Raw genomic sequence first — 15,015 nt, 5'->3', positions numbered from 1 at the left:
CCAGGGAAAACTGGTCACTAAGAATGTGACTTTTAAGCAAAGACCTGAAGGAAGTGAGACAGCTGAAAATGTGGTTATCCGGGGAAAGAGCATTCCAAGCATATGGAACAGCAAGTGCAAAGGCCCTGCAGTGGGAGCATGACTTGTTCCTAGAACAGCTAAGAAGCGTGACTGAGGTGGAGTGAATGAGAGAAAAGAAGGCAGAACATCAAAATGTGGTCTTTTAATCTGTCTTGTGTATCCGTGGAATCATTTAGATCAGACATTTCTCGGGGAGTGCTACTAGCCAGCATCTATGCTACAAACATGGGTTTCTCATAGTTTTTAAAGCAGTAGAACACTTCCATCAAATGAAACACGAGATGGAAGTTCAAGGTAGGAAACAGGAGCAGGAGAGGGGCTGTGTGTCAACTTCCACTCATCCCTTCACCCCATACTGGTTCAAGGTGACACCGTGGAAAAAGATTTGTTCCCACCCAGCTCAGGTTGAAAGCACCGCTCTAGAATCATAGTCTGATGCTCTGCCTAGAGCCATGCCCTTCTACCGCACGTTGCTCCAGAAGTAGCCATGTCTGGTTCCTGGAACTACCAGGAGACTTTCAATAGATATTTACCTCCAACATGTGAATTAAGTTAGAGCTTTTACAGTAACAACCACATGGTGATGTGTGGATCTGATATGTTCCTAGAAATTAGTTCTCTATTTGGGAACTTTTTTTTTTCTTAAAACCATTTTTTAAACTTTTTCTTTTTTTGAAAAGGTAAAACAGGTCAAAGATAGGCACACAAAAATATATTAAAAAAGTCAGTCTCCTGTGTATAACTAAATTATCATGTATTTGCTATGGAATTCTACACACTTAAGGAAACAGAAATGAACTACAATATGGGAGAATACCACAAATGTCATGTTGAGCAAAAAGTACCAGCCAGATGCAGATGGTACATACCATATGATCCATGTATATGACATTCACCAACAGGCAAAGTAAATCTTTGGTGACAGAAGTTGAAATAGTGGTTACCCACAGGGTGGGGAGTAACTTCAACGAGAAGATGAAAGTATTCTATATCTTGAACTGGAAAGTGCATGCAGAGGTGTGGTAGATACACATAAAAATTCATGGAGCTGCAAACTAACTTGTGCATTTTACTTTAGGTAAATAAGAATAAAGTCAGTCTCCTTCCCACTACCTGTGGCTCCCAGCTACCCAGCTTCCGTCCCCAGTGGCCACTCCTTCAGCTGGGATTTCTTAATGCCCCTTTTCTCTCAGTACCTTCACCCCAGGGACAGAGTCCTGGGAGCAAGCCAGGCAGACACCAGAGGCCAAGGCTGTGGGCACCGGGCCATGGCTTGTATGCACGCCCCTTGCCTTTCTCTGGCTTCTTTGGCCCTTAGCCCTGTGCCTCCCCCCTCGTCTTCCTCCTGTCCTCTTTGAAGGGTGGCTTGGGAGGTTGCTGACCCTTGCTAAACAGTGTTATCCCTGCTGGCCCTCCAGGGTGTGCCGGCCTAGAAAGGACAGCATGTGCTGATCAAGCTTATCGTTGACACATTCCCTCCCTCTTTTATTCTCTCTCTTCTGATCCCTGGACTGATCCTAGGACTTCTTGCTCCCTGGGCACTCAGTCTCAGAGAGCTTCCCTGGTCTCCTGCCCTGGTATGCTTCCCTTTTATGGGGTGGTCTTGATAACAACCTGCCTTGTGTTTGCATATAAACTGGGGTGGGGGGGCTACCTCAGAGGAAACCGAAGGCCTGTCTTATCTTCCCTCCATACCCTATCCCCACCCCCCACCTTTTAAGCATCATCCTTTGATTCGGTCCCTACCCCCACCCAGGGCTTCAGCCCAGCCAAGTCTTTCATCTTATCGTATGTGGTCCTCCCCTTACCACAATTCCCCATTGCCTGAGGACAGAGGGGCCTGAGTCACGTTCAAGTCACTCTGGCAAGCGTTCTTGGAGCAGGGCAGAAAGTAAAGGGTACTACTTGTTCCTCGCCTCCAAGAAGCTTTTAAAGCCAGGGAAATGGTGCACAACCCAGGCCCAATTGTAATAGTTCTCAACCCAATACTTTGTATCGGTCCTTTCTAAGTGCCAGGCACCGACCTGCATGCTTTCCGTGCATTACGTCTCTGAATTTCCCAAATAACCTAAGGAAGATGTTTTTAGCCTCTTTTTGGAGATGAAGGCGCTGAGACATAAGGTTAAACTGTTGGCATGTGGCCGAAGGGATCTGAACAGCAAGCTCCCTAGGGAAATGCCCTACTTAAGCTCTGGGGGGGGGGGGCTCAGGCAGCAGCTGAGTGTCCGGCCTTGGGGGACATTCAGTTGTGCCACACCCTGTCAGCACACTTCCCTCTTGCGTCAGGGGCCAGGGAAGGGGCTTCGGGGCGGGGTACAGGCTGGAGGCAGGGACTTCACAAGAGGCTGATACAAAGCTCCACGTGGCAGAGGAGCAGAAGCGCGCGGGGGAGCCCGAGCCAAAAGAGGCCCTACCGGCTCCCGGGGCACTGCAAGCCTCGAGGCGTTGCGAGCGTCGCGGCTGTTGCAAGCCCCAGCGGCGCGCGAAAACTGCGCGCAACTACTTCCCTGAGGCGGCTTCGGGGATGGGGGCCGGGCGAAAGCCCCACGGGGCGCCGCGTGGAGCCTGGAGCCCAGCGCCGGCACCCGGGCGCGGCCACGTGCGCCCCGCCGGGCTCGCACGCTCCGCCGCGCCGGGCCGCGGGGCCACCGGCAGGCACGCGCGCTCCCAGCGCGCACACACTCCCGGGCACGCACACCGACGGCCCGGCCCACGTCCGCCCCGCCCCGCCCTTTCCCGCGTCCCGCCCCCGCCCTCGCGGCGCCGGCCGCCGCCTTCCCATTGGCCGCCTGGCGCGTGACGCGAGGCGCCCGGCCCCGCCCCTCGTCAGTCACTCGGCGGAGGCGGCGCTGGCGGGGACTAGTCTCGTCCGGAGACTGGCAGCGGCGGCGGCGGCGGCGGCGGCAGCGGCGACGGCAGGAGCTCGAGCCCCAGCGGCTGAGGGCGGGCGGGCGCGGGGGAGGGAGGGGGGCCGGTCCGCGACGACTCCCCGGACGGCGTTTCTCCTCCGAGCGGCGCCGGGTTCGGCTTTGGGGGGGGCGGGGGTACAGCCCATCCATGACCATGGGCGACAAGAAGAGCCCGACCAGGTACCTGCTCCGAGCTGAGGGGGCGGAAGGGGAGGGAGGACTGGGGGCGGGCGGGGGCCGGCGACGACTAGGCCCCGGAGCCACCCGGGGCGGGGGGAGGCGCTGCTAAGATGGAGATCCGGGGGCGGGGGGAGGCGGCGGCGGCGGGCGGTGGCGGTGGCGGCGGCGGGAGGCGGTGTCGCTCCTGCTCGGGGCCGGCGGCTGTGCGCGCCGCAGCCATGGCGGCTCCTCCTCAGCCGCCCTCCGCCGCCGCCGCCGCCGCCACTCCTCCCAGACAAAGGGAGATTTAACCAGGTGGGGAGGGAGGGAGGGCGCGAGCATGGGAGGGGAGAGGGAAGGAGCCTGCCCACTCCCCGCCGCCGGCCTCGGGCTGCCCCTGCGCGCCCCCTCCAGATCCGGCCCGCGGCTCCCCTCCCGGCCCCCCCAGCCCCACGCTCAAGTCCACAAGTCCGCCCGCTTCCTGCGCCCGCCGCGGCCCTTCCCGGGGCGCCGCCGCCGCCTACTGTGCGAGGCAGCACGGCCCGGGCCCGGAGGCTGCGGGGCGCCGGTGGGGGCGCGCCGTCCCCTCCCCCGGTCCCTCTCCTCGTCCCCGAAAAAGGTGGGTGGGTGGTCGGTCGCCCGAGCGAAGTTTCCAGCGCCTGATTCCTGCGAAAATACGACGCCTCACCAGCGCCTGTTTTGCTGTCTTTCCTCCTTTTTCCTGCTCCCTGACTCTTCCCTCCCCTTTCCCCCACTCCTCACTCCGCCGAAGGCCAAAAAGACAAGCAAAACCTGCCGCAGATGAAGGCTTTTGGGATTGTAGCGTCTGCACCTTCAGAAACAGCGCCGAAGCCTTCAAATGCAGCATCTGCGATGTGAGGAAAGGCACCTCTACCAGGTACTTGAAGATCTGTGTTACCTTTTGTTATAGGACTTTTTTTCTTTTTTTCTTTTTCGAAGTGGGGAAGAAGGTTGTTAGCTCTACTTCTGCCCTCTTTCCAACTTGTTGATTATGGGTTTTTCTGCATTTGGGAGGGGGTGTTGATGTGTGGTTTTGGTTGTGTGTATTTCATGTTGGGTGCAAAGCCTCATGTTCACTGAATGATTTATGGGAGGGAATTTTTCCAGGTTTTGTCTTATTTCAAATAGATACTGAATTTATTTGACGCTTGAATCCTTTGGCTTATTGGTACTGGATCCAAACGTAGTACTTTTGCTATGGATTCTAGGACATTAGACCGTTTATTTTTGCCATGTGTAAAATGTTTTTAATTTGCTTGCTCTGAATTATTTTTCTCTTCTCTGAGAAATGGAGTGGTGGTTGTACGATAATGTGGTGGTTGTGCTTTTCCTGTCCTGAGCTGCAAATGTCTGGTTTTTTTCTTGCACTTGAAAATAAATTCTGGGGTTTGATAAAGAAAGTGCATTTTGGGGAAGACTGAAGGGTCAGTTTGTGTGTGGTTGGGGTTTTTTTTTTCTGATTAACTTATGCAGAGTGGTGATGGAGGACGATTTTTGCAAAGTGTGAAATGAACGGTGTGATTATGTTGGAGTTTTGCTTAAAGCTTTACTATGATGAAAAGAATGTTGAGAAAATTCCTTTTCATTTTGTTGGAGGTACTAAACCTTCGGGTATCAAAACGAGTTGAACTAGATGTACTTGGATGAAATCTCGAAGCTGATTTTTGTAGTTTTCCGGTCATCTTTTGACTTGTATCTGGAATGTGTTTCAGTGATGTTAAGAGTTTGAAGTTATACTATTCTTTATGCCATTTAATGGTCAGACATTGGAGTGTGTGTGTATGTGTGTGTGTTTGAAAGGAACACAGAAAGAGTGAGTTCCTGGTGGATCTTTAAAGTTGGTTGCCAAAAGTCTCATTTCATCAGGTACTTATTTTTTAATTGGTGGTGTTCCAACATGACCGTATAAGTAGTGCTCTGCATTGCTAACTAGGTATTTGTTCTTTGATTAAATGAATGTGTTCTGTTAGGGTTTAGATGCTTTATTTATACCTGGGAGTAAGTAGGGTATTGGGCAACTTGAGAATAACTGGGATGAATTGGTTCAGTGACTGGTGGATCAGTTCTGTGAATTCCACTAACTCTAAATAATGAGACCTTTGAATAAAAATACTCAGGAACTAGAAATATTTCCCCGTAAGTAGTTTTTAAAGTGAACTCATATCAATATTTTCTGTTATCATAGAGCAGAAAGAACACCCATTGGGAGCTTAGTAGATTTTGTTTTGCCGTCTAAAACAGGGAATTCCATCAAATGACATGAACGTTTAGAAATGTATTTGTTATCTAAAGCGGTAGTGATTGTATTTTATTTATGAGTAATGTTTTTTTACGTGTAGAATCCCTCAGAGGCCAAACCTCTTTATTGTGGTTTTGCTTTGAGTGTTACCGTAGATGATGTTCAAGTAAATGACTAGGAAACTCCTAAGAACTTGAGAACTTTACTGATGAAGAGAAACTTAAAGCAAATTTAAGTTTACATCCGATGTATTGCTGGGAAAAATTATCTCATAATAAAATGCATTTCAGTTTCTGCAAGTAGAAAAAAATCTGACTCATCAACTTTTTGGAAGCACGTGGAAGGTTTTGACTTTAAAAACAATATAGATGCTAAAATGTTTTGAGTCACAGATGACAGCAGTGGAATTCAGTTTTTTCAACAAACGTATTATTAATAATGAAAATATTCTATAGTCTGTTCAGGGACAGGATACTCACCTATTTTTGAGAGTCTCCTTGTAATTTTTTGATGTCTGTGGTTGTATAGAATTTGAACAGATTTTAGACATCTGAGGACTTAAAATCTTACCAACTCTTGATATTCTTACATAGCTTAAATTAGCTTCATCTTGGTTATTGTCAGTATTTTGGTGTGTTAGATCTAGAACTCTATAAAAAGACTTTACCCTAGAAGTCATTAATCGGAAGGCAAATAACATTTTGTGTTTCTTATGCAGTGAATGGGCTTCATGTGTAAATTTTGTAGGTTTGTGTTCTATCCAGTGTATTAACTTGGTTAATTTCTGTGTGCTGCTAGTTACTGCTCTGTTTTTTACCTGAACCTTTTTCTTGTAATTTTCTAGGATAATTTTTAAATAATAAAAGGAAGTCTAATCTGTTGACTGGTATAGAAATTGGGTTTTATTGCTCTGAGCTGCTGTTTCATATTTTAACAGCTTTGCTAGTTGGCTAGCCCAGTGGTCATTTGGAGTTTGTTCGTCACTCTTGTCATTGTTTTGCTGTCGTATATCTACCAGTAAAGCAAAGAAGTCAGCTTTGAATTGGTGGCAGTCCAGTAGGACACAGAACTGTGTAGACCCTTTGAGATTAGAATTGATGTTACTCAATTTGATTAGGAAAATATTGCCACTCATCCAAAGAACATTTAATTCCTAGGATGTGAAAGATTCTGCTCGACATGGTTGGGGGGGTGTTAAAAAAGGTTGATAAGACACGTCCAGAAACGACCATAATCCAAGTTATAACGGTTCTAAGAGAGGTATAAGTAAAGTGCTATGGGAAGTCCCAGCACTCAGGGTTGGGCATCAGTTAGAAGGATTTCCCCCTCCCTGCAACTCTTCTGGACAAGGAGAATTGATACCTACAAAATTACCTGCCATCTTTCACTGTTACTGCCATGTGTACTAGATAAATTTAATTCTGCAGGTAGAGTCATGAAAGTAATTTAGAAGGTCTTTTCTTTCTGGAGCAGCATAAAGCAGAATGAAAGATCAGAAGCTCCAAAGGCACGTGTTAAGAGAAGGAGGAGGCTCCACTTCCTAGGCTACTTAGAAGTTCAGGGGGCAGTAGAGATCTCTATTTTGAATGTAGTATCAATTTTATGTTGGGTATCTTTGGTTCTTAAACTTCTTTTTCCATCTACACTGTTCCACGTTCTACCCTTTGCCTGTTATTTTTTTAAATAGTTTTATTGAAGCATAATTTACTTACCATAAACCCCACCAATTGTTCAAGTGTACAATTCAGTGATTTTTAGTAATTTTAAAAAGTTGTACAGCCATCACCACAATCCAGTTTTAGAGCGTGTCCATCACTTTGAATGGTTTCCTTCTGCCTGTTCTGTGGCGTCCTTTTACCCAGTCTTCAGTACTGGAGCCCGGAGGAGGCACCTGCTGCTGGCCGGTTGCCTTCCCACCAGGCTGACGTGCTCTTAAGCCATTCGAGGTAGTAAATAAAGGAGTGCGCATAGAAGCTGGTTGTGGGTGGGGAAGAGACACTATCCTTCCCTAGGTGATAGCTAAAGTAGTATTTCCCAGCCCATTTTGCCAGTCTCCTGAAAGAGGGTGCCAGTTTTTAAAAGGAAAAAAAAGCAAAACAAAAGCACAAATTCACAGATTTACCTAACCGTTGTCCTGTTAAGTTGAAGTTCTTGAGTGTTGGGCAGAGCAACTTCCTAGACTTGGTGATAAATTAAATATACTTTACTTTTGTTCTTATTTCTTTGAATGCAGCGGTCTCTTTAAACATTGCTAAAACATTGCTGCAGCTCTTCTTGATTAGTGGTTCTTTGATAAATAACTGCATGTTGACCTTCCCATACTGCTTAACACTCATTGAAAAATCGGAAAATTTTTGCACTGGGTAATTACCATAGACTTAGAATTTTTCTCAGCTTCATCTCCAGGTTTTTATCATGCTGTTGAGTTGAAATCATGTTTTATTTAATTCCTGTTTATTTGAATACTATCTTCCTGAAAAGTGTACTGTATTTAGAGCTTTTTTTTTAATGGAGGCACTGGGGATTGAACCCAGAACCTAGTGCATGCTAAGCACACACCCTACCACTGAGCTGTACCCTCCCCCCTTGTATTTAGAGCTTTTACAGGAAAATAAAAGTGAGCAGTTTGCTGTAAGATATGTAATAAAAGTGGCTTTAAAGAAAAGTTGGTACTCAGAATATCTACTGGAAAGTTGGTACTCTGTTGATAGCGTATAAAACGTTTTCTTTGTTCAGGAACTCTCTGATTCTTCGCACTTACAGCTGTGGACTTTGTCTCCTCTTAAATTCAGATACCCAAGCATCCCAAAGTCTCTTGAATGGTTTTGGAGTGCTTTAGAAGTGGGAAACACATATTTAGTGAAGCGTGAGTTTTGCTCTTTGCTGAAAGCTTCAGAAGCGCATCATCCGGTGACACTTTTCAGATAGAAAGACTTCCAGAAAGCAGAGGGGGTTCCTAACCTGGAGCGAGGCTAGGCCCTTCCCCACCACGGTGGTTTTGCTCCTTAGGCCATATTGGGTTTACTGAAGTGTTGGTCATTCCTAAAACTTCTCCATAAAATACGTCGAAAATTAGCTGTCTTCCAAATCATCAAACCTTGTCAAACTTTCAGCCTCGAAGCTCGTACAAAAGTGGGAACAGTTTTAAAGATCACTCTTACTCAGAAATGGAGTGATAATTTATTTTGTATTTGCTATTACATTGAACTTAACTGATTTATTGGTACTGACTTGATCTTTTGTATACTGGGTGACCTTAAAGTAAATTACCTGGGTAGTTGTGGTTATTTGACAAGTTTTTATTGAGTATGCAGCCATCTGGGCTCTGGGTGTACAGTGGTGTAAAGACAGACAAGGTCTTTGTTTTCATGGAGCTTGAAATACTATGGAGAGGAAAAGAAAATAAACAAGTGAACAGAAAAATAAGATAATTTCAGCTAGAGACAAGTACTACGAAGAAATTTGAGCAGGATAGGGAACTGTAGAGTGATGAGAGCTGGGTGGAGTGACTGCTTTATAGACATTGTTGAAATGCACACTTGCCTTTTTAGGAAACACTGGTGCTGCTTTCTTATGGAGCAAGGGGACTGTGATTTCTGGAGGTTTTCCTGTGCCAGTTAGCTCATTTGGTTGGGGACAGTTTAGAGTTTGAGCGTTTGTACATAGGCTACTCAACTTGTCTTAGTTGCATGTTGTAGACTAAACTCAGACCAGCTAATGGGTCATTATATCCTATTATAGTTGACCCTTAAACGACTGGGAGGTTAGGGGCGCCAATATCCGCCCTCCTGGGCGCTGTCAAGAATCCATGTAACAATTGTCCCTCAGCATCCTAGGGGCACGTGTACCAGGACCCACCATGGGTTTCCCAGGATACTCAAGTTCCATAGTTGGCCTCTGTACTTGTGGTTCTGTGTCTGTGGATTTAACCAACCACAGATTGTGTAGGACCGTGGTCCATATTTATTGGGGAAAATCTATGTATAAATGGACATGGGCAGTTTAAACCCATGTTGTTCAAACCTCAGCTGTTATTAGGATGGGAGGTTTTGAATGGATTCAGTTGTGTATTGTTTATTCATGCTTTATATATTTATTGTGTGCTTCTGTAGATGCTGAAGAAATTCCAAGTGGCTGTAGTTTACCAAGATAGTTATCAGCACTAACTCAGTTCATCAGTACTTCTGGTAATAGTGGGTCTCCAGATGTCTCCTTCACAAGCTGAACTAAAACATTCTACAATCATTGTGGCTCTCATTTTTCCTTTTGCCCTGTCACCAAAGGAGGCCTTTTCTCTTTGTGGCATCTTCCTTTATACTTCCTATCACTAGCTCCCCGCCTGTGTTTTTTCTTTTTACCTTTGTATTTTTAAGTTAAACTTTTTTAACTCTAGCATGTGTATGGAGAAGTGCACAAATGATAAGGCTTGATAAACTTTCACAAAGTGAGTGCGCCTGTGTAACCAGCATCCAGATTAAGAAACAGCATTACCAGAACCCTAGAAGTCCTTCGGGTGCTCTTACAGCGTCTTCCCCCTACCCCAACGCTGTCCTGACTTCTAACACTGGAGATGAGTTTTGCTTGGTTTTGAACTTCATTTAAGTGGAGTCATACAGTATAGTTTGTACTCTTCGGGATCTGGCTTCTTCCACTCATTGTTATATTTATGAATATCCGTGTTGTGTGTGGTTCTTGTTTCTTTTACTAGTGCTGTTTATCCTAAGACTGTCTTAGAGCTCAACTCTGCATACAGGTCCCTAACACATTCTAGAGATAGGATCTCTCCTCAGCTTCTGGTCATTACCTACACCCTTGAACACAGCTGTCTCCTCCCAGCAACACTGTAAATCCACACACATCATTAGGTGAAAGGAATAAGACCTGGTATGGAGAACTTTCTAGAGTATTTAAACGGAGTAAATAAACTTTTGCCTTTTGTGAGTTGTATTGTTCATCATTTATATTTGACGGCATTGATTAAATTGAAAATTCCTGCTCTTAAGGAATCTAACAGACTTGTTGAAAGGATAAGACAATAAAAAGATAGCCAGTGGTATGAACTGCGTGGTGGGCTTGGAATAATGAGTAGTAGTACTTTTTAGAGGAGATAGAGATGGTCAGTCTAGGAGGGTATGATGAGGAGGGCCTAGCTGAATCTGGAGTTTAAAATAGGCCTTTTTGATTCTTGGATGTAGGATTTATTATGTAGGTTGATACAGGTTCTCTGTCCCTGCCTACCTCCTTTTTAACTGTTTACTCTCTTCAGATGTCATCCATACCTTTCCACTTCTCTTTACAGGTTGGTAATCCCCAGATGCTGTTTACTAACCACTTGTCACCACCCGCATGCACACATACATATGACAGACAGATCCAGCTGGTTCTTGGGCCTCTCCACTTGGGACAACTTAAGTTATGTCCTGGTTCTTCTCATTGCCTCTAGGATAAAGTCCAAATCCGGAGCACCGCAAAGGGCTTCTGATTTGGTCTTTTACCATTTCTGTAGGATTTCTGGAAGCAGCCTGCCACCACCCCATCTGCCCTCCATGCACAGCATGTGTGTTTCATGCCAGACTGCTTGGTGTTTTCCTAACATGGGACCGTGATGTCTCATTTCCATACCATCACACATTTCTTTTCCTCTGGATTTTCTTCTGAAGTGCAGCTCCTTCCTTTTGAGTCCTAGCTGACTCCTATTTGTCCTTCTAGGTGGCTCAGGATGCCTTTCCATCACCTGCAATCATGTATGCTCTTTGTAACACTTGAACTGTTTCTTTATTTGATTGCCTCTGTTATGTGTTCACCTTTTTTGAAGGCAGGACCTTTCTTTTCAAAGCCTTATTTTCTTATGTCTGTTACAATGCTGGGCACCTAGCAGGGGTTCAGTGAATGTATATATAGAGTAGGTGAAGACTGGAAGTTTCAACTGGAGTTGTCTTTAATACTGTTCCAGTTAGGAGTTCTAATACATACTTTTGCATATTGGGGCTAGCATCCTATATGTAAAGTTACTGGATTAGGGGAGATTTGTCTTTATGAAGTGTGTCTTTAAAAAGTAGTTTTCTCATTTTTCTGGCTTTGTTTTCTAAACATGTTCTAGAAATTAAACACATACTTACAGCCTTAGAGGCTGTGGGCCATGCACTTAAAGTACTTTCTGGGATGGTTTTGAGCTTTAGAGCTTTTAGCACACTTACCTACATGACAATAACTGTGAAGATTCTTACTCCCTTTTGGTTGCCCATTTGGTGATTTAAATAGCCAAAAGTCATTTCAAGAAGTCTGGTAATAAAGCGGAGGATAAGTCATGTTGTGCAAAACCAGTTTTGAGGTGTGATAAGGAACTCGATGGGTGTGCTTGTAAGCTGGCACCTAAAGGCAGTTTCAGAATGGCTGCAGAACACTCTGGGTGTTGTTGGAAATGTCATGCTACCTTGGCCATTGTGTTCGGTTGTGCTGTGTTAACATACTCAGCTTGATGGTTGTGCCTTGTACATGGTGTACGTTACTGTTCTATTGAATAAATTGGGTTAATTAGTTCTGTTAAGTTGAAGTCTTGACTCATTTATTTAGCTGTAATTTCAGTTCTGTGCAGTGATTACACAGACTGTGCTGCCAAAGATGAATTCTCAGTAAAGGCAATGCAGATAAACTTCTGTTACTCAGAAATCATAAATACAGATCTTTCTCAACCTAAAATGGGGTTATGCCCAGATAACCCATCATAAGTTGAAAACACCTAAAATTGGAAATGCATTTAATACACCTAACTTGCCTAACATCACAGCTTAGCTTAGTCTAGCTTAAACATGCTCAGGATACTTTTAACAGTAGCCTCCAGTTGGGCAAATCATCAAACAACAAAACCTGTCTTACACTAAAGTGTTAAATATCTCATGTAATGTATTGAAGACTGTACTGAAAAACAGACAGGTTGTCTGGGCACAGAATGGTTGTGTCGGGTATTTGCCTTCGTGGTTGTAATTGGATGGCTTACTGGGACCTGGGGTCTCCTGCCTCTGCCCAGCATCACCAGAGACTATTTATTGTACTACAGATCTCTCGCGCAGGGATAGATCAAAATCCAAAATCTGAAGTGTGGTTCTGCTGACTTTATATCACCTTTTCAAGTCGAAAAATGCTAAATCGAGCCATCTTAAGTCGGGAACTGTCTATAGTTGAAATCACAAAGTAAACGTGAAATTTTTATTTTTAAATGTGAATAGGTTTTTATTCTTCCTCTCCTTTCCTCACTCTGTCATTTTAGAAGATCTATTTAAATGATCTTTTGGTTGGGAAAAGAAACTAGGAAGGGGTATTTGAAAGAAACATCTTAAAACTTGTTCAGAACATTTTCTCTATAATTTAAGAGCATTAGCAATACAATAGAAGGTGACACTTTGATAGCCTTTGGAAGGGACAAGAAATTTAGAGTGATGTTAGGATGCCAGTTGCATCAGTGTATTGGGTCTTAAAACCCACTGTGTGTAGTGCTTTGTCAGAGGGAGAAAACAAACCTGGTGACTGCTCTCTTAAGAACAGGTCAGATGTCTTAATGTAGGCGATGAGTTTTATGCAGTGTTCATTTCTTTTACAAATTTGAAAATTGTTTAATATCATAAGTGCTGCAAGAATATTCAGGGTTGCAAGAAACAGGAATTCACCTCAAACTACCTTAAGTCAAAACAAAACAAAAAGTGAATTTATTGGCCCACATAGCCAGTAATGAAAAGGATACTACTGTCCGAACTCAGAATCAAAGGAAGAACTGCAGGAACCCCAGTCACTTGCCGAATTCCTGGACCATTCTTTGTTGCCTGGAGGTTGAGATACTGTGATTGTGCAGTCCTAACACATCTTCAGGGTTTGTTACTTGAAGGGAGATGGGACACTTAGAACTAGGTCGACAAAAAATAGCTATCATGGTATAGTATCCTGGCTTTGTTACTGGGCTCGTGGTCCTGATATATTCAGTTCTAGTTTCAAACTATAATGAACTCCTTGAATCAGGAGCTCTGTTTGTCTGATATTAAACCAGCACCTTACACATTTTTATCATATATAAATAAAGGAAAAAAAGATTACTAGTGACCATTGGTAAAATTTAAAGATACTGATATTCTGTAGGTTAACTTCCTTTATCGTTATATATGGTCACTGATTCTTTGTCTTTGTTACAAAGGTAATCCTTATTATAAAAAACTTGGGGACAAAACAGAAAAACATAACTAAACAAAGTCCACTGTCATTCAGAATTATTTATTCAGCAATTTATTTATTTGCTGGGTCACAAATATTTGAATAACTGGTTTTCCAGGTGCTTTGTTTTAATATGCTAGTTCATTGAGTTTTCAAAATGATGTAGGTGGTACGTGAATGGGGGAAACCAAGTATGAGGCAGTGTGTGATATGAAACAAATTGAATCTGATTGGAAAGACATACTCTAACCTGTTAGTTTATATGGTTCATTTTGGATTCTTCTAAGAGAAAATTTCTTGTGAACACCTTATGGTCTTAGGATTTTTATTTGTAGACCATAAAACTAAAATCCAGGCTTAGGATTTCTTTTTGGAGTGTTTTAACTTGGGAAAGAATGAAAATGTCACTGAATTCTTAATACTATCTGTAGCATAATTAGTTTTGCCCAAGTCCTTTATTAAAGAACAAATAACTATACAACACGACCCACATTTAATCTTTTTATACTGAGTTTGTTTAAAGTGGTGGTTCTCAAACTTTAGCATGCATCAGAATTACCTGGAAGGCTCGTTGAAACACATGTTTGGGTCCCTTCCCTAGAATTTTTGATTTCGTAGGTCTGGGGTAGCCTGATAATTTGCATTTCTTACAAGTTCCCACGTAATGTTGATGCTGCTCATTGGGGGAGCACTTTGAAAACTACTGATTTAGATGATGTTAAATTCTCCTTTAAAGAGAAGCCAGCTAGGCTTCCTGATGAAACTGAAGATAGTTTCTGATGCTTGTTCTGGAAAAACTATGTCTTGGCTTTTGAAGTGAGTTTAGGGAAAATAAGTGATCATTATTCTAGGAACCAGGTTTTTAATCCAGAGCTGGCATTAAAGATGATTCCTTAATAAATATGTTGTGTGAAGTATAGGAGGATTTATAAGTTGGACAATATCAACTAAACTTGTTTATTTTTTACTTTCTAAAATCAGCCATTATCTTGCATTACCAACATGTGGGTTGAGTTTCAGATAAATTTATTTTGAAAATCTCTCTCTTTACAACATATATTAAGAGAGGCAGAAACAGATCTTACAGTCAGTACACCAACATTGCAGTGAAATGTTGGCAAAGAACACTAACAGGTAGTTATGAAAGAATTACAAACTAAGTCAGGAAACATGAGAAATGTATACAACCTTCCCATTATTCAAATAAATACAAAATAAGATTATGTTTTTTGCAAGTCAGTAATTAAAGATGAAAAAAATTTTTTTAGTGAGGCTGAGAAGTGGGTATTCTCGCTGACCCTTGGTGGGTGGTATGCTAAGTTGACAAAATTTCCAAAGACCATATGGCAGTGTGAAAATTTGTGTAAAAATTTCTGTGTATGTATATTATTACATCATTATTGTTAC

At 43.5% G+C, this 15,015-nt stretch overlaps 1 protein-coding gene across 1 annotated transcript in view; it reads left to right on the top strand.

Annotated features, from left to right (window-relative positions):
• Nucleotides 1–2,939: 2,939 nt before the first annotated feature.
• Nucleotides 2,940–15,015, top strand: part of RYBP (RING1 and YY1 binding protein) — a 71,517-nt gene continuing 59,441 nt past the window's right edge. The window contains exons 1-2 of the mRNA XM_072941711.1: nucleotides 2,940–3,170; nucleotides 3,922–4,047. Coding sequence (XP_072797812.1) covers nucleotides 3,139–3,170; nucleotides 3,922–4,047 — 158 coding nt within the window. The 5' untranslated portion in view covers nucleotides 2,940–3,138. The remainder of the gene's footprint in view (nucleotides 3,171–3,921; nucleotides 4,048–15,015) is intronic.

This window comes from Vicugna pacos, chromosome 17, assembly GCF_048564905.1.
Source record: "Vicugna pacos chromosome 17, VicPac4, whole genome shotgun sequence".
Lineage (NCBI taxonomy): Eukaryota > Metazoa > Chordata > Mammalia > Artiodactyla > Camelidae > Vicugna > Vicugna pacos.
The sequence above is the reverse complement of the archived record's forward strand: the minus strand, read 5'-3'. Positions and strand labels throughout refer to the sequence as shown.